This window comes from Lemur catta, chromosome 5 (assembly GCF_020740605.2).
Source record: "Lemur catta isolate mLemCat1 chromosome 5, mLemCat1.pri, whole genome shotgun sequence".
Taxonomy (NCBI): Eukaryota; Metazoa; Chordata; class Mammalia; order Primates; family Lemuridae; genus Lemur; species Lemur catta.
Window position 1 is genome coordinate 34,637,968 of NC_059132.1, and position 17,911 is coordinate 34,655,878.

At 48.0% G+C, this 17,911-nt stretch overlaps 1 protein-coding gene across 6 annotated transcripts in view; it reads right to left on the reverse strand.

Moving 5' to 3' along the window:
* Positions 1-17,911, reverse strand: part of IFT122 (intraflagellar transport 122) — a 75,836-nt gene that overhangs the window by 12,540 nt on the left and 45,385 nt on the right. For 4 of the 6 annotated variants that reach the window (XM_045551498.1, XM_045551494.1, XM_045551497.1 and 1 more), the window contains exons 15-20: positions 17,298-17,438; positions 13,385-13,438; positions 10,273-10,434; positions 6,116-6,282; positions 3,050-3,221; positions 1,533-1,635 (exon numbers count right to left, since the gene is read on the reverse strand). In XM_045551498.1, coding sequence (XP_045407454.1) covers positions 1,533-1,635; positions 3,050-3,221; positions 6,116-6,282; positions 10,273-10,434; positions 13,385-13,438; positions 17,298-17,438 — 799 coding nt within the window. The remainder of the gene's footprint in view (positions 1-1,532; positions 1,636-3,049; positions 3,222-6,115; positions 6,283-10,272; positions 10,435-13,384; positions 13,439-17,297; positions 17,439-17,911) is intronic. The other 2 variants (XM_045551499.1, XM_045551496.1) reach the window with 1 other exon arrangement.

Here is a 17,911-nt window from a genome sequence, read left to right on the forward strand (position 1 = left end):
AAGGGAAAATTATTCCCTTTTTAAATGAGCAACGAAATGGGCTTTGCAAGGTGGAGGTAAAGTGTCACACCAAGGTCACAGAGCCAAGCCCAACTCAACTCGGTGCTCTTTGATGACAACCTTGAAAGATCTGGCTTGCTTCTCAAAACCAAACATTCGTGAAAACAAGTAAAAAAATTTCTCAATCGTTCCTACATCCATTTAACAGAAATTTTCTCAATACCTACTACATGGCCAGCCCCTCAGGATGTTGGGGCTGCTAGCGAAGCACTCGTAGCTGTGACACTTGCCCACATGTGGGCATTCAGATGATCCAAATCCTCCGCCTTTAGCAAAGGAGAAGGTCTGGCCTTTGTTCCATTCTCATCTGCAATCTCTTGTCTGAGTACCAAGTTACTATGGTGATGGATTCTTGGAAGGGCAGACATAGACAGATGGATAGGTTGATGTGTTTTGCCCAAACATGCAGATACTTCAGCAACTGGGTGCTCTGGAAATGTTGAAGCAGTAGAGAACACACTGTCCTTCAGTGGGGGCTTTTAGCTGAGGAGCTCCAACAGGGAGACATTTGTTCTGCAATGTGTCCGGTGGTAGCAACTGTCACCATATAGATGTGTAAATGACATGCTATTGAGTATGACACACCCAACTTCAATTAGAAGACTTCCTAACTAGGCAGTAAAACATAGAAGACTCAGGTTCCCCAGTCGGACAGATCCTGACCCAGTTCTGGCTCTGCTGCTTGCTAATCTGTGACTTTGCATGGCACATTTAGCCTCTTTGTCTCTGCAGGGCTATTGGCAAGATTCAAGGTTATGTAGGTTAAGTGCCCAGCCAGTGCCTGATACAGGGCAGTCAATTTTTTAAACTGTGATTAACATTATCAGTTAAAGCTCCATACTTGCTCTGGCTCCTATTTCAGACGCTGTCAGACCTCACGTGCAGCCATTTTATCAGTGGAAATGCTGAGGAGTAGAGGTCACCTCATTCACCTGAGCCAGGAACAGAAACTGAGTTTCCATTCTCAGCAAAGGCAAGTGGAGGCAAGGCTGTGCCTCACTCTTCGGCAGTCTCTACTTTTTGTCCTCACTGTACCCTGGCTCCAGTGACCTCTCTGCTACTTCCTAGCTATGGGACTTCAGGAAATCTCTTTGCTTGTTTAACCCTCAGTTTTCTCATCTGCGAAATGGGAATAACAATAACGGTACCTATACCATAGGACTGTCACGAGGATTAAATCAGAAGATTCAGCGGAGTGCACAGCACTTTGCTCAGTAACCACAGAGGCCCTGAGAGCTGACAGCATCCCCTAAGGTCCTGCAGCAAGTGAGTGATGGCCCACATGTGTGTGAGCCCAAAGCCCATGTTCTTTCTACTGGTCCACAGGTCCACCAAACACGTCACATCCCCAGGATGAAGTCACCTATCTTGGGACCTACGGATGGGAGGGGGCCTGGCAACCTTCTTAAAATGTGTGTCTTGGCAGTGCCTTGCCCTGCGCCGTCTGCGAGATGCCAGTCTGTATGGCCTACCTTTCTGGGCTTCCTCAAAGCGATCGTTCTCGGCTAGCCACTGAGCATAGGGCACGTAGATGTCAACCTTAAACTCGGGATGCTTCTCACCCAAAGCGAAGGCCTGGAGGAAGGAGCAAACACAGTCTTAATAAAGCAGCCCCTGCAGCCCCCATGAAAACATGGCACTTGGCTGAATCCATTAGGGATGTCATATTTTGCCAACCTGACAACTCAGAGGGGGAGAGCGCCTCCCTCCTCAACTACCCCCAGAAACGCAAAAACAAAGCAGCTCTTTGAAAACAAAAGGCAATTAACAGCAATATGCAAGTGACTGGATTCAATAACAACACAGTCTGTTTCTGGACCACAGAAGTGGCTCAGAATCGGAAACATTTTATTTTGAGGGTTTGCGTGGGCTCCTGTAGCGCTGCAAGCAGATTTCTTTAATTGCAGGCGACACCTAAGGAAATAGAATTGACATTATCATCATCACTGCTTATTAGCTGTCAAAGATGACTGTGGGCTTGGTGCTGTGTGGGACCCAGGGACTGTCTCACCTAAGCCCTGGAACCACCTGTCAGGCCGGGAGAACCAGAAACAAGCCACAGGAAGAAAGTGTGCCTGATACACAGCCAGGACCTAGTGGTTTTAAGATGCTCTAATTTGTGCTGCTTGAGAAATCTCCTGATAAATTTATCTTGAGAAGCCATTATTGCCTCTGTCCCTGGCCCCACCTTCTCTCATCAGTGACCTTGTCACCTCACCAAATGGAGCTACCCAGAGTAAAGACGAGAGTCAGACAGCTCTTACCCAGAAAAGGCCTCACTATCACTCTGCAAAACAGACCACAATGGGTGGGTGGGGCAGGGTGAGGATCGTGTGCAAGGCCCCTAATCTAATCCTCCAGGGAATGGACTTCTCCTCCGGGAGCCAGGGAGCTGGAGGGTGGGAGCTGAGCTGAAGAGGGTGGCCGCCTCTCCCACAGGCCTGGCTGGTTCTTCTCACCTGCCCCCACGCTAGAGGAGCCCAGGTTGGGGTGGGGCCAAAAATGGAGGAGAAGAGCTGGCTCCTGAAATGGCTCTCACAGTCTGTATCTGAGAAGTACGGATGGCATTTTCTGCCAAAATGCTACCCAGCAGGTTTTAAATGTCACACAGGTAGGTGTATCTTCACATTAGCGATGTGTCTGAGCCCGTGGTGCTGGTCAGAGGCAGCTCAGACCAACAGCAGGCACTGAAGCTGTCATGTTAACACTCACATCCCTGGTATCTATCTATTACGGGACTGGCACAGAGCTGGCAGTCGATAAAGATTTTTCTGAATGAATGAAGGAATAAACAAATGGAAAGCTAGCATGGAAAGGCCCTCCAAGATACCCTGGTTCAGAGAATTGGAAGTTAAGTCTCCTGACTTCCAACGTTCATTCCATGATGAGGGCAGCTTCTCCCCATTCAAACCCCAAGAGTCCCCTCTATTCACCTGTTTCCCAGGGCTCAGGTGGGGCCCCCAACCCATGAGGTGTGTTTTCCCCTCACCTCATCCCAGCACTGAGTCTCCACGTGCAGCTGCACCAAGGACTTCAGGTCTCCTATCTTCAGGTAGGTCTCGGCAGCATAGCCAGAGTTACCCAGCTTCTTGAAGTAGTCAGCACACAGCAGCAGAGGCTCACGTTCAGCCTTGTCCAGCCTACGGGCAATGTCGATCAACCTGGAGGGGTAGGAAGGGCAGGGAGGAGAGAGACCACTGTGAATGGGCCTGATGGAAGGAAGTGGGGGGGGGACTTTGGATCTTCCAAGGGCAGGCTCTATGTCCATTCATTCCACTGTCCCCAATGCTAATAGAGTGCCATGGCCCCTGGAAGATGCTTAATGGGTGGTTATTAAATGAGTGAATACATACTCCAGAAACATTGCCAGGGACCAGGAGAGGAAGGCTCTAAAAGATACTGTTGCCACCTTATATCTTTCACAGGAGTTACTAATCTATCCACAGCAGGATCTGGGGACAGAAACAAATGTTTACTTATCCCTACCAGGTACCAAGATGGCGCCATGAGCTTTCTCATGTGTGATCTCACTGAATCTTCACTACCCAAAGAGGCAGATACTATTATTTCCATTTACAGATGAGAAGACTGAAGTCTAGCGGGGAAGGTGAAACATCCAGCCCAAGACTCCACAGCCAGGAAGTGGCAGAGTGCTCTTTCCGCCACTGTTTCAGTAATTCTCCCAGGAAAGCAGAGGCCCAGGCGTGAGAATTCTTCAATGACTGGCCTTCTAGAGGAAGAGGCATGTGCGGGGCCTGCTCTGAGCTTTGGAAGAAAGGCCTGAAGGAAGTCTTGACTGTATCCTCCTCCTGGCCAAGGTGCTGACCGCAGTGAGGAGCCACAGGGACCAGCTGGCTCACCACTTCTTCTCAGTGGTGACCAGCCTCCCACTGCTCATGGGGACACGAGGCCTGGATAGAATGTGCTTGTTCCCTCTGGTCAGGCTGGGGTTTGGAGTAAAACCAGCTCTCCCAGGAGAAGAGATTTTACCCGGACTGCTCTTTGTGAGAAAGGAAGGGGAAGCAGCTGCAGCAGATCCCTGCCTCAGAGACAGAGCAGCACAGGGAGACCTGTCAGTCTGCACTTACAATAATGGCAACTAAAAATAATACTGCTCAGCAGAGAAGGACACATTTTTAGGGAAAGGTGGCACAGGCAGCCCCTTAGAAACTTGGAAACCCCCCACCCATCAAACTAAATGTTCCTGGAGGAGAGGCACCTTTAACAGCCAGACCTGGAAAAGGGATGGATCACGCTAATGTCTCTTTCTTGAACTAGTTAAGCATCCCTAGGGTAACCTGATACATAGCACTTACAAATGAAAGTGACATATGAAAAACCGGAGGAGAGAATGGGGAGGCCCTAAATCTGCCTGGTTCCTTTTTGTATCACCTCCTTTGTGAAAACAATAATGCCGGGGGCAAAATCTATGCCTCCATCTTTAAGAAACTTTATTCTTGGACAAGAGTAAGATGGGGTGATAGGTCACCCACCAAGGTCCCTTTGTGAGGGGCCCACACACAAACCACATGGTAGGGCTCTAAGGGGGCAACCTGATCATTAACCAGCCCCTCCCCCTCCTCAGGTCCTGGCTGGGCCACTGCTACCGGTGGACTACAATGCTGCTTCCAGAACAACCCACAGCACTTAGGGCGCAGCATTTAGCCAACTTCAGGAGCCCCTCCCATCCTCTCTTTCTTTGCCAGCTGCGGCAGCACGTGAGAGCGCACGCCCATGCGCGCGCGCACGCACACACACACACACACACACACACACACACACACACACGCACGCACGTGCATGTGTGAGAGCATGAAATGCACTGTTTCTGACTGTGGGAGGACAAAGCTCTCCTGGGGAAGTCTGCTACACTGAGTCCCAAGACCGAATCCCTCGTGCCTCCATGCAGCCCCACCCCTAGCCCGTTCCTCTCCCTCTGTTCTGGACTTTGGCGAATGACATTACCAACCGGCAGGTGCAGAGCTCAGAATCAGGCTTCCACTCCCCCCGCCTGCCCCATGCCCCGGATGGATCCCTCAGTTCTAGCTCCTCTACTTCTCGCTCCCTTCTGGTCTACTGCCCTCGCTAGTTATCTGGTCTCCCTTCCTCTAGTTTTCCTCCATTCTACCCCTTCCTGCCCGAGGAGGGTCAGACTGCACAGCCCCAGCCATAGGTTCTCTCTCCCTGTGGAGGATTCGGGCTTGGGACTCAGTGTAGCAGACCTCCCCAGGAGCGCTTTGTCCTCCCTCGGTCAGAGACAGTGCGTTTCATGCTCACACACATGCACAAATTTGAACACTTCGGTTTAGATCTGAGGCCCTCCCGGTGTGGCCAGCCCAGTTCCCCTTGCCTGCAGCCCCCGCACCTTCCCACACACCTTTTATTCCAGCCAGAGCCAGCTGGCTCTGTTTGTGCTGTTCCTCCTGCCTGAACATCCTTTCCCTTTCTATCGATCATCTCTGCCTCTTGAAATGCTTCAGGTCCCCTTCATGCAAAGACTACCTCCTAAGAGAAGACATCCATCGTTCCTCCCATGGGAATTCTCCTTTCCTCATGTACTTGGAACTTTTCTTGTTCTTTTTTGGTACCTACCATTATGCTATTAACGGCACTGAAATCACCCAGATCAGAGTCTAAAGCTCAGCCTCAGGACTTCCTGCTGTTTGGACTTCTGTGATCACTTGTCCCTTGACCTCGGTTTCCTCATTTGCAAGAAGGGCTAGAAACACCAACCCTGAGGGTGTGGGGAAAGAACCAAATGCCTGCACGGTTATCGCAGCACCTGGCTTGTGGTGAGCACTCAGCACATGGCAGCTCTGACTTGGGGTGTCTGCCTCTCCTCAGTACCCACCACCCTTTCCCCCCAGGGACTCGATAAGCTCCACAAAGGCAGCGAATGCCTTCTTCAATCTCTGTGCTCCCAAAGAACCTAGTCACCATCACATTTGATTAGATATTTAGAGAAACAGTATCTTTTCCCTTGTCAATCAAAACCAAGAGTTGACATGACATGACATGCTGCCAAATGCTCCTTGGGGCAGGGACTGAAACCTACATGTCAACCCAGCCATGGTTGCCACTGATCTCGATGGCCTTGACATGCTCTCCTGCTGAGATGTACATCTCCACAGCAGCTTTTGGCTCATTGATATTTCTGGCCCATTCAGCCTGTTTGGTGATTAGCATCTTTGTTTCTTTGGGGTCTCCAGATCCAAGGAAATCCTGAGGAAGCACAACAAACAAAAACACTCCGGATTAGAACTTCCTGTGCCAGCATTACGTCAGGCTGCTGAGAGCCGGAGCAAGGAAGGGCTCTATTTGGCTGAAGCAGGCAATCAGGATGCAGGCAGGAGCCCATCCCTGTGTGGCTGAGTGGGGGGCAGTCCCAGGTTTCCAGGAGGAGTGATTATGGACTGCCCCACAGGTGTTCTTGGGGGATACTGGGACAGTGTCAAGGACTATGGCTCTCAATGTTTCCTTCCCTTCCCTTCAGCTAAACACTTTCCAGACACTTTGGAACTCTGCAGTGTAGAGGGTTTATGACTGGGTTACTTTGTGCGTGTGTCTTGCTGATATAGCTTCATATATATGTGACTTTTCCTAAATAGTGGCTAGACAACTGGTTGCACAATTTCAAATATTCATACCTAGGATCTTTATTCAGATGGGGCTGAGCATGTGGTCCCCTAAACTCACACAAACAAAATGATTTCAAGATTTCCCAGTTAGCCCTCTGTGCCCTTCCTCAACCACCACCACACTCGAAGATTCGCATCTGTTTTCTGAAATGTTTTGCTGCCTGAATTTAGGGAATCATTCCACTAGCTTTGCCTCAGGTATTTGCCTAGGACAGATAACAAGCAAAACTCTTTTTGGTTAATTAATTCCAACTGAATGGTATGGGGTCCTGTTTTGAGGTCAGGTCTGCAGGGTGGACCTGATCCAACAGTGTACAGCAGGAGGCCAGGGGGGGATCTGAGGCAGGAGAAGGGGTCCAGGAGAGAATCCGTGAAGGAAGAGAGGCCTGTGGTCCCAGAGGCTCAGGGGTCAGGCTGCAGAACCTGTGTTCCTTCCACCACCACAGGGGGCCTCTGAAAGGCCAAGCTTCCCTGGGTTGGCCCTAGAATGTGTGGGAAACAATCTCAGAAAATCACCTCTTTTCAGGATAAAGTTGTCCCAAATCTACATGTGAGAGTTTGCCATAGTTGAGGCAGCACTGGTGCTGACATTTTAAAAGGTGGGGATTTCAGAAAGGGAAATTGAGAGTGCTTCCAGCCCAGATCTGCATTACGAGTAAGAAGCGGTTTGTCTTAGGAATAATGTACCCTGCTGAGAGTGCTCTGTGTCAACCTCACAAAGTATAAAAAAAGCACTCCTTTCCCCACGATTAACACTCATTTGTCAGGAAAGTACAGTCAACATATGCTAAAAACCCACTTGAACAATTAGCTCACTTTTTTTTCCATTTGCTTTCAGGGTAATTGTGTAGCTCCTAAAATCATATATTAGGTTGGGCTAAGAGCTAAATGTTTTAAGAAGGGGAAGAAGGGACATTGTTTACCCTGAAGCTAGGGTCCCAGTAAAACACAGGCGTGCCTCAGCCAGCCTTTGGTTCCCTCTGGAGTTCACAAAGGGGAAGGGGCTTAGAATGCAGCCATAGACTATGCCTAGTTCGGGCCTTTACAGACATACCCTCTACCCTTGGCAGCTACTACAGGCACTCTTTATGCCAACCCAAAGCTGGAAACTGCCTACCTGGTTGGTTAAATGAGGTTAGCAGCTGGGGGAAACAAGCATCATAAGATAACAGAAAAAGCCTTCAAAAGGACTTCAGTGAGTGCTCAGTGGACTAGGGACGACTGTAGTAAGAAGGATCAGAGGCTAAGGAGGAGCCACAAATTTGGATCCTTATCCCAGTGAGACCATTCAGGCACATGGGTCACAGGCTTGAAGGAGCTTCCTTCAGCCCCGAAGTCCAGCTCAGGGAGCTCTCACTTAATTGAAGCTGAGTCTAAATGGTTCCTTCAAGACTCAACAAACTGGGTTTTCAAAGGCTTTTTGGTTCCATGAAGCTAATTTACACGTTATCTGGGGGCTGTGGCAAAGACTTTGTCCTGAAGTGGACAGAAAGAGGCTGTGCTGAGTGATGAATGAGACTAAACAGTGTTCTCATGCTTGGTGATTTTGATAAGGACATACTACATAAGAGTTAAGAGCATTATAATTCCCTTTATCACCATATAAACATGTCACTTATCCGGAAAGCATACAATTTATTTGTACGTGGGAATGTAATTTAAAATTTTTCTGAAAACCAGATTGAATCTTGGGAAGCAATTTTCAAGTAAACAAAAACATGCCACGTTAATAAGCACTGGATCTCCCCCACCCCCCAACATAATGTGTATGTACACATTTTCTCAACCTCAGACTACCGGGTGGAGGATGGGGAGGATGATTGAAACATAACCAACTTACTTGGAATTACGATCAAAAACTAAAACCAAAAACAAGTCCCAGAGTATTTACCTTCATAGAGAGACAGACCAGATGGAGTGTGTAAATGGGCTGCATTTCTGGGTGGGAGACTGTGGGTGCATGAAGCCCACCCGAAGCGTTAGGAGGGGCCTCAGAGCAGAGGCAGGAGTGGGGCCAGCCAGGGAAAAGTCTGAAGAACATCCACTCCATGGTCATGCTTGGCCCCTCTCATTTTCCTAATCTTTCTATAACTTGGCATTTGTAAAGGGTTTTCCCATAAATTATTCTGTGCAATTCTCAGAACTAAACTGAACTGTAGCTGTGTCACCCTCTGAGGAGGAAACGGAGGCTTAGCAAAGTGAAAAGCCTTTCCCCAGGTCACCTGTCCCACAGGAGAGACTGAGATTCATACCAGCTCTCTGCATGCCAAGGCAAGGCATTTTCTAGTGCACCACCATGCCTACTTGGAGAGGCTTCAGGGGTTCCAGGAAGTGCCGTTGGTCGCAAAGGACAACCAGATCCAGCTGTTCCTGATGCCTAAATTCTACCTAGGGATTTGATCCTTCAGTTAAAGGTTTTGTCCCCAGTTAAAATTTTATCCCCAGAGAGAGATGTACTGATTTAGGTGTTCTCACTATCAATGTATTAAGAAATCTTGTACGTGTTTGTGGTGGGAGCATGGTGGAGGAAAGTGTAGAAGGACCCTGAGGTACCCTAGATCTGAGGTCTGGCGTGAAGGATGAGCAAGGTAGAAAGACAGGCTGGGGCCCAGGGGCTTGTGCAGGTACTGATGAACAATAACTTCTGGGCCCCATCACAGGGAGCCACACACAACCTGTAGCCCTGGGATCTAACAGATGGTAGAAGATCACAGCCATCTTTGAGAACAGAAGAGCAGGAAAAAATGGGGAAGATTTTCCATCTTGAACTTGAGAGCTCGATAATTACCATTAATAGCCACTAATTGGTTGTGGCTGATGACTCACTTAATAACATTCTGAGAGCCTCTTCTGACACTACCGGGAAAGGCAGGTTAACAAAGGCACCCCTGTGGAAAGAAGAACCTCCTTGCTCGATGCACCCAAGGCTCTTTTAACCTTGCATTAGGCTGAATTGCAAATGTCTTCACTGGTCTGGGCTACTCAGTGTAACTCATTCTCACACAAGCCATCAGGAACCTGGTCCAGGAAGCTCTTCTTCCACATGTACCTTTAAAGGCCCAGATATCTGGGGGACTAACCTTAATGGGGACCCTCCAAATGCAAGAGGGAATCTACCACCACCCACCGAGACCACGTGGGAGCTACCCTGCACCTATGAGGCACACTGCGCTAACACCTTGCTGGAGTGAACCCATCGTGTGGTTGGTAGCATATCGATTTTTTGTGGCTCCTGACAAGGTTTGAGAGAATTTGTGGGAGACAGCCCTGAAGCCCTGAGCCCTCAACACTTAATGAAGGGATACACTGGTAAAGACTCACGGCCCACGTAGCTCTGTTACTGACAAAGGTATGAACTGTCATATTGTATCCCTTTGGTATCAGCCTTAAAGGTCATTTTTGGGTCAGATTCAACCAGTGGCAATAGATGGTTCCTCTGTTTACCAATTTGCTCACACCCTTTCCAAAGCCATTGTTATTTTTCATCTGCACCACCTCTTGGGGCAAACAACTTGGACACTGCAGGTCAGTGGACTCCAAATGGCAGCCTGGGACTGGGAGGTGGGGAGTTTACCTTGGCATACTCAAACATGCAGAGGTCAGTGTACATGTCGAGTGCGAGGTTCTCGTGCCCACTCCTCTTGTACAGTTTGGCGGCCTCATGGAACTTCCCCTGGTAGGAAAACACATCTGCCAGAAACAGGTCATTGTTGGTTTCTCCCCGCTTCTTCCTCTCCTGGAAAAATTAGAAGCACAGGAAATGGCCTCTGCAGCCATGGGCAGGAAGCCGCCTTTACAAAGTTTCGATGTTGCTATTTCAAGTTAAGCCCATGGGCCTTCCTATTGGAACCTTCGCTTGGCTCCTGAGCTGTTATGTCTCTCACCTAGGTTTCTGGTGGGAATGCTTGACAACAAAAGCAGATTTTTTTTTTCCCAGACAAGTGAAGATCAAAAAAAGATGCAAACCTTTGTTTGTTTAATGGAAATTCCTCAGGGCTGCTTTCCTGTATATTCTTCCAAGGCTAAAACTGGATAGTTTGGATTGTGTGTGCTGCCAACTCGTTGGTGACCCCTAAGGTCCCAAGACCTCCCCAATCTGCAGGCTTGGTTTGGCAGAGTTGTGACCATGATGATGACAAAGAGAAATTTTAGGGTTTCTGCCCAAGATGGGAACCAATTAAATAGGGTACCAAGTCTTTCTATGTTCCTATTTCTTTCTTCCTTCCTTTTTTTTTTTTTAAAGGGTTTTGCTATGTTGCCTAGGCTGGTATCAAACTCCTAGGCTCAAGCAATCATCCCACCTCAGCCCCCTGAGTAGCCTGCACCATGTGCCTGGCTTCCTCCTATTTCTAAAGAGAAGGTAAGAAATACCATACACTGAACATCTACTAGGTGCTAGGTATATACTTTGTATAAAAGTATGGACTCTATTCCTTTCAATGACCCTCAGCATTGGTATTACCACCCAAGTGTTACAGCAAAGGAAGCTGAGATTCAAGAAGTGGGACAGGTTAAGGTCAGATGGAGCTGGCATTTTGACTCAGTCTGTCTGACTACAGATGCTCTTTGTATCACATAATACTACCTTCTGAAGCAAGCGATGGTCCCAAACAACACAGCTGTGTGCATACACACACACATACACACAGAGGCTTAGCAGTGCGGAGAATAAAAAGAAGTACCATGTATGCTCCTTCCTCCTGTGTTAGGGAACATTCATTAGTCTGTAGCTCAAGTATTTGTAAACACTCAATAGCACCAATCCCTCATCCCCAGCAGTTTCCTTTTGCTTGTTTTCTAGCAAGTATACCACAGTGGAAGATGAGACATTGAATCAAACTCCTAGACAAGCTGGTGAAAGTTTTAACAGCTGGAGGCAACATGCCTCCCCACTGACAGAAATTTTTTTAAAAACCTATACATAGTTCAGGCAATCAGACAAATAAACTCTAACTCCTAATAGCTGCAAATAAATTAAAATCTTGCAGTGAGATAAAAAAAAAAAAAAAGGTTTTCCTAGGGCATGAAATTTAGGCCGTATCTATTCTGGACCACACAGTATCACCATGTCAATAAAAACGACCTGTGTGTGTTCAGTAGGTACATATCAATATTTTCCTCTTGTTGCCAGTACAGAAACATCCCACCTATCCAAAGGGAACTACTGAGGAACCTCAGTTCTCTGGAATAATGCTGAACACCTAGCAGCATGCAACTAAGGCCTGAGTGGTCAAAGACACCTTACTTTTTTCAAAAGACAATCTTACAAATTTACTGTTTTAAACAATTTCCCAGCTTATATAGAAGAGGCAGACACTGTGAACTTGGTAAGACACAACAAATGGCAAGCGTTGGTCCTCAGAGACACCAGTTACTTTTTTATACAGAAAAATTACGTTCCATGGCTTCAGATTAAGACCCTTAGATCCAGGACAGTTGATTTAAAAATTCCAGCCCTGATAGTAAGCAGCACTGGACATTACAGATAGATGGCTTCAAACAAGCCCTTTACCACGCAGGTAAGTAACAGAAGATACAGATGCTCCTTAGGCCATGCTGGGGAAGGTAGTGGGTGGGGAGCAGGTGCATGGCCTAGAGAGCATGAGCTTAGGAAACAGACAGACGGGGTCTGAATCACAGTTGAGCTTTTGGCTGTGGCCCCTTGGGCATGTCACACAGCCTCTCTGAGCCTTAGTTTCCTCCTCCACCAAATAGGGATAACAATGCCTGACTCATTAAGTTCTCATGAGGCTTTGGAACAGAGTACCACTGATCGTGCATGAGGCACAGAGCAGACTCCACACATGGCAGCTATTGTTAGGCTTAGCAGGCTGTGAGCTCCTGCAGACCTCTCTTCTACTCAGCTCTCTGCCCACTGGGCTCAGCACATAGGTTGGCCCACAAAAGGTGTTTATTATGTTGAACTGAATTAGAGGGACAAGACATTTGCTGATTTCCTCACTGCTCCCATCTGGGAATTCAAATGTATCTCACATTCCCATAGCTTCACAATAAATCTGTTCAGGAGAAAAAATATGTATGCCTTTTTACAGAGGAGTCAGACAGCACTGAGACACACAGAAATTAAGAACAGTGTCTACCAGCACCCAGCACATGGTGCAGCCCGCCCAGGCCTATCTGGATATGGCTGACAAGGCCAGTGTTCTCAGCCGGGAACAGCGGGACGGGGGTGCTGCAGAGCTCCAGGCCACTCTGTGCAGTCTGCAGACCTCTCTCCCCAGGTCCATTTCTGGGGGTGGCACATGGGTCATGTGCACTTGGGAAACACCTCCTACACTGCCGGATTACTGGAGTCTGAGAGCGTGGTAAGCAGCTAACTGCCACCAAAAAGATGCGCCAGTCACTGAGAACCTACTTAATCCTCACAGCAATCCTACGAGGTAGGTCTGATCCCATTTCACAGACAAGAAACCAAAGCTCAGAGAGATTAGGAACCCATCTGCCTCACCCAGCTACCAAGCAACAGACTGCACTCTCTGCTCTAGGGCACTTCTTCCCCTACGTGGCCACTCTGCCCCTCAGAGCAAGGCTGTGGCCCAGGTGCCCAGACACCAGTGGGCTTGTTCACATGTCTGCAGGGTTCTTGCCTGCTAGAAGGGCTCCCTGTAAATGACTGATACCAAGTCGGTGCTTTCTGGAGAAGGGAAGAATACTTCATCTTTTACCTCAATGCTGGTGATGAGCTCTAAATATCGGAGGTCTTGTACTCTGGTGAAGGCCTACAGGGGAAGAAATAAAGAATAAAATCAGCCGCCTTCGTGGCTTCAAAAGTGGGTGATTGGCTGGGGGTAGGAAGTCAAGCTCTAGAAAGTGAGCTAGTAAGGAGAGAATAAAAAGCAAGCATTAATCATCTTGTGTTTGGGAGGGTTATACCACCCAGTGAGGCATGGCTTTATCCATAGGATTAGACCATAAAAAGAACAGCAAAGAAGCCCTGGTTGCATCAATCATTTGGGGATTAGGTAAAACAAAACTATGATACTGCAATGTGTAATGGTGCCTCCTTGGGAGACTATTCAAAGAAAACTGAGCTGGTCTGACACTCTGGGGCAGCGACATCAGAGCAGGAGTGGGTAAGATGTACTGGCTGATAAGAAACTGCATGCATATCTTGGTGACTGAGATGGAAAGCAAGAGATAGCTATGCTACCCAAAGGTGCCATAAACACCGGGCACCCAGAGCCCATGGTCCTAGCACAGAGCGAAAGGAGGAGGGGAAAGCTGAGAAGGAATAAAAATGGTTTCTGGAAGGAGGGGGGAGGTAGGGGATGAATCACTCCAAGTCCCTGGAAGGCAAACTCTTGGACTCACAGTAAAGCCAGGGACTTTAACTCATGAACTGCCAGAAGTTTCTGAGGAACAGGCAGACTGATGTTAGCTAAACTTCATTTGCTGCTTTCAGATTCTGCAGGGGTTTAGAAGAACACAATCTACCACATCAGGCTGATCTTCATTTTGCTGTCAATATTTCTACTTAGCCAGTGCTTCTCTACATTGTCCCATTGGAAATGGGCTGACACACACCTAGAGGAAGCATCAGCTCCATGAGCCCTTAGAATTTAAAATACAGAGAAACTTTGGCCACTTGCAGCCTCTAGTTAGCTGCATGACATGGTCTCTCCTAAAAAGACTTGGGGAAATGAGCAAGTCACCCGGCCTCTGGCTGCCTCACAGATGACCACAATGTGACTTCATCTTTTTATCCCTCAAGGCTAAACATCCTCTCAAAGGCTGGGGACCCAGAGATGAATAAGACTTGGCCCCTGTCCCCCTCCCCAATTCAGAGGCTCACGTTCTAAAAAGGGAAGCAGGCAGATTAAACATATCATTAAATCTCCCTGAGCTAAGAACTATACAAGTACAAACCAGACAGCCTTGAGAACATAGATTAGCCGTCTGAGCACAGGCGGTGGCAGAAGGCAGGGTTAAATAAGGCATCACAGAGTAGGAACCTGGCAAATGGGTTTTTTTGGAAAGGAATTTGTAGAAAAGGGCAAGGTAGGCATCACATGAGCAAAGGGACAAAGGACTAAGAGTACCTGTGTTCCATGCTGAAGGTCTTATACATTATCTTCTAGATCTGGGTTTCCTTAAAGCACTACGAGAGGGGAAATCTGAAATGCCCAGCCAAGTGGCAGTGAGGGAAAGAAGGAGCATTCTAGGCTCAGTCCTAGCTCTGAGGCTTTCCATCGAGGGAGCCCTGAACCCACTTCCCTGCTTCCAGGATTCAGCCATCTTCTTTGTGGAAAGGCGCAAGCTAGTGACATGCTCTCCAAGGGTCTTTCTAGTTCTGCTGTGCTGGATTCTAGGATTTACCCAACGAAAAATCTGTTTCTGAGTTCCTTCAGCCTGACACATTCTGCAGAGTCAGGGTGCCTGGTCAGTGGTCAGAGTCACAGGGCCCGTGAATAACCTCAGCAGAGGGAAATATGGGAAAAGGGAAGCAGCTGCAGCTCTGCTCAGGACAGTGGTCTGTGGGCTAAGCAGCTCTCCTCTGCCATCTAGTGGGGACGCTGGTCTATTGCTAGGAACCACCCTTTACAAGCACGTGCGCCAGAGTGGCACAGGGGAGAAAGAAAGGGATTTGGGATTTGCAAAAAATAGCCAAGTTCTAGTCTATGGTCAAAATCCTGTGGCTTTTTCAAAACATCATGTAGTACATGTACAAATACACACAGTATACAATTATTTTTCTATTAAAATAAACACATAAAAAAATCTTGTGGCTTTAATACAATCATTTCTATTTTCAGGGAGTGTTTTGGGGATACAGGACAGGGGGCTGAATAAGCGGAGAGTAATTCCAGTTTAGTTTTTGCCCATTCAAACATTTGCTGAGCACTGAACCTGTCTAAGGCACTGTGCTGGGCAATGCAGGGTGACACTAAGACCAGGTGACACTAAGACCAGGTGCGTGTTTAGATCCTGGGGGTAAGGAGGTGATAATCTAGACTAGGGGGAAGACTTTTAATTTCACTCCATGCTAAAAACAGACAAAACATGCTCTACGAGTCCTTTGTTATTCTTCATCCCTGCTGGCATTCCTGGGTGGGGCAGGAGAGAGAAGCTCCCTCCAGGGAGATGCTTCCTCCCTCCTGAATTCTGAAAGCCCTCCTCTATTGCCACTTTCCTACACTTAGTAGATCTAAAGATATGATACAGATAATTATCATGTAACAAAAATGTTCCTTGTTTTAATAATGGCTAGCAATTGCATAGCCACTCCAAGTTTTAAATTCTCCTTTATGTCTCAGATAAGCTTACTGACCCTGTGGGGGTGTCTTCACCATCCCCATTTTAGAAATGGGAGGACTGGGGCTCGGAGAGAAGTGGCTTGCCTGAGGTCGCAGAGCCCCTTACATGGTTCTCAACCAGGCTTCTGAATCCTAGTGTGGTCCAATCTACCCTCTTTTCATACCTATAAGCCTTGACTTAGCAAGAGGCGGGCATCACATACTTCTTTGCAACTCGTATGGACAAAATGAGAATCTCACTGACTGGGAAGGCAAGGAGGCAAAGGAGGGGAGAGGGGGCTGGAAGCCATTCCTCCATCCACCTCAGTCAAGTTCTAGATGGAAACGCAACTCAGAAATACACCTGGGCTTCTTCTAATGCGAGGAAAGGGGTCACATGGTTTCAGCCATTTCTCTAGCTTTAACAGAGCAAGCCAGGAAATGACACAACGAATCAAGTCCATGAATTGTGCCATGAAGGTATGTGGGAAGAGACCACATTGCTGTGAGAATCAGAGAGCTTGACCATCTCTTCCACCACTCTTAGCAGAGTGCTAAGAAAAACAGTATTGCCTAATAAATGGCCTAATGATCACACCAATAAAAGCTACCACTTACTGACTGCATATTATGTGCCAGGCTTTTAGCTAGGTGCTTTACATAAATAATAGTAATAAGAGTGACAGCCAGAATCTATCAGACATTGTTCCTATGCAGGCTTTACAGTCATTATCCCATTAGATCCTTCCAACTTTGTGAGTATGGGGCCTACTGTCACCCCCAACGCTATAGAGAAGCAATCTTAGAAAGGTTCTTTTTTTTTTTTTTTTTTTTTTGAGACAGAGTCTCACTCTGTTGCCCAGGCTAGAGTGAGTGCCGTGGCATCAGCCTAGCTCACAGCAACCTCAAACTCCTGGGCTCAAGCAATCCTCCTGCCTCAGCCTCCCGAGTAGCTGGGACTACCAGCATGTGCCACCATGCCCGGCTAATTTTTCTATATATATTTTTAGCTGTCCATATAATTTCTTTCTATTTTTAGTAGAGACAGGGTCTTGCTCTTGCTCAGGCTGGTCTCGAACTCCTGAGCTCAAATAATCCACCCATCTTGGCCTCCCAGAGTGCTAGGATTACAGGCGTGAGCCACCCGCGCCCGGCCTTAGAAAGGTTCTTACCTGCCCAGGCTCATAGCGAGGACGTGGCTAAGCTGAGATCTACACCCAGGTCAGTGTAACTCCAGAGCCCATTACGGTCTGCTTCTGCCTCTCCATGTCACTTGCATTCCCTTCTGCCTCCTCCAGTGACCCTCCAAGGACCAAATTCCAGCTCATGATGACTACACACTTACCTTCTTTGCTGTTTCAAACTCTAATCCCTCCAGAGCTTCCATGGCCAGCTCACGCCAATCAGCATCTGTCACGCCTAAGCAAGCAATCTGGTAGGCTTCTTTGAACATTTTCCTCTCCAGGTACTGGTACATCGGAGCAGACTGCAGGATTTCATCAAAAGGAAAAAAGACTGTTTTCAGAGCAATGGAAAGAGGCAGCCATACAGAGCCTGCCTCCAGATGTGTGCGATGGCTTCACTGCACGTGCCTGCAGAATAGCACCCTGGCAGCCTCTCCCTGCCCACCTTATGGTGCCTTCCATTCTGCCGCCCCTCACAGCTGAGCCACAGGGCTCCCCAGAACAAACTTCCTGCCCATCTTCCCCTCTTTCCCACCTTCAGGCCTGTGTCTACCACAGGATGCCACCCTCGCCTGAAATGCCTCTGCCCCTCCCTACTCTCTGGAAAATACCTATTTGGCTTTGAAGACCCTGCTAAAATGTCATCTCTTCTGGAAAGCCTCCCCTGACCCCTCAAGCTCCCACGCCAATGGAAGGAGTCTGAGCTTCCTCTGCCCTTCGTCCAGATCCCGGATGGTGCTGTAATTTCATGCCGTCTCCCCGATAAGACCATCTT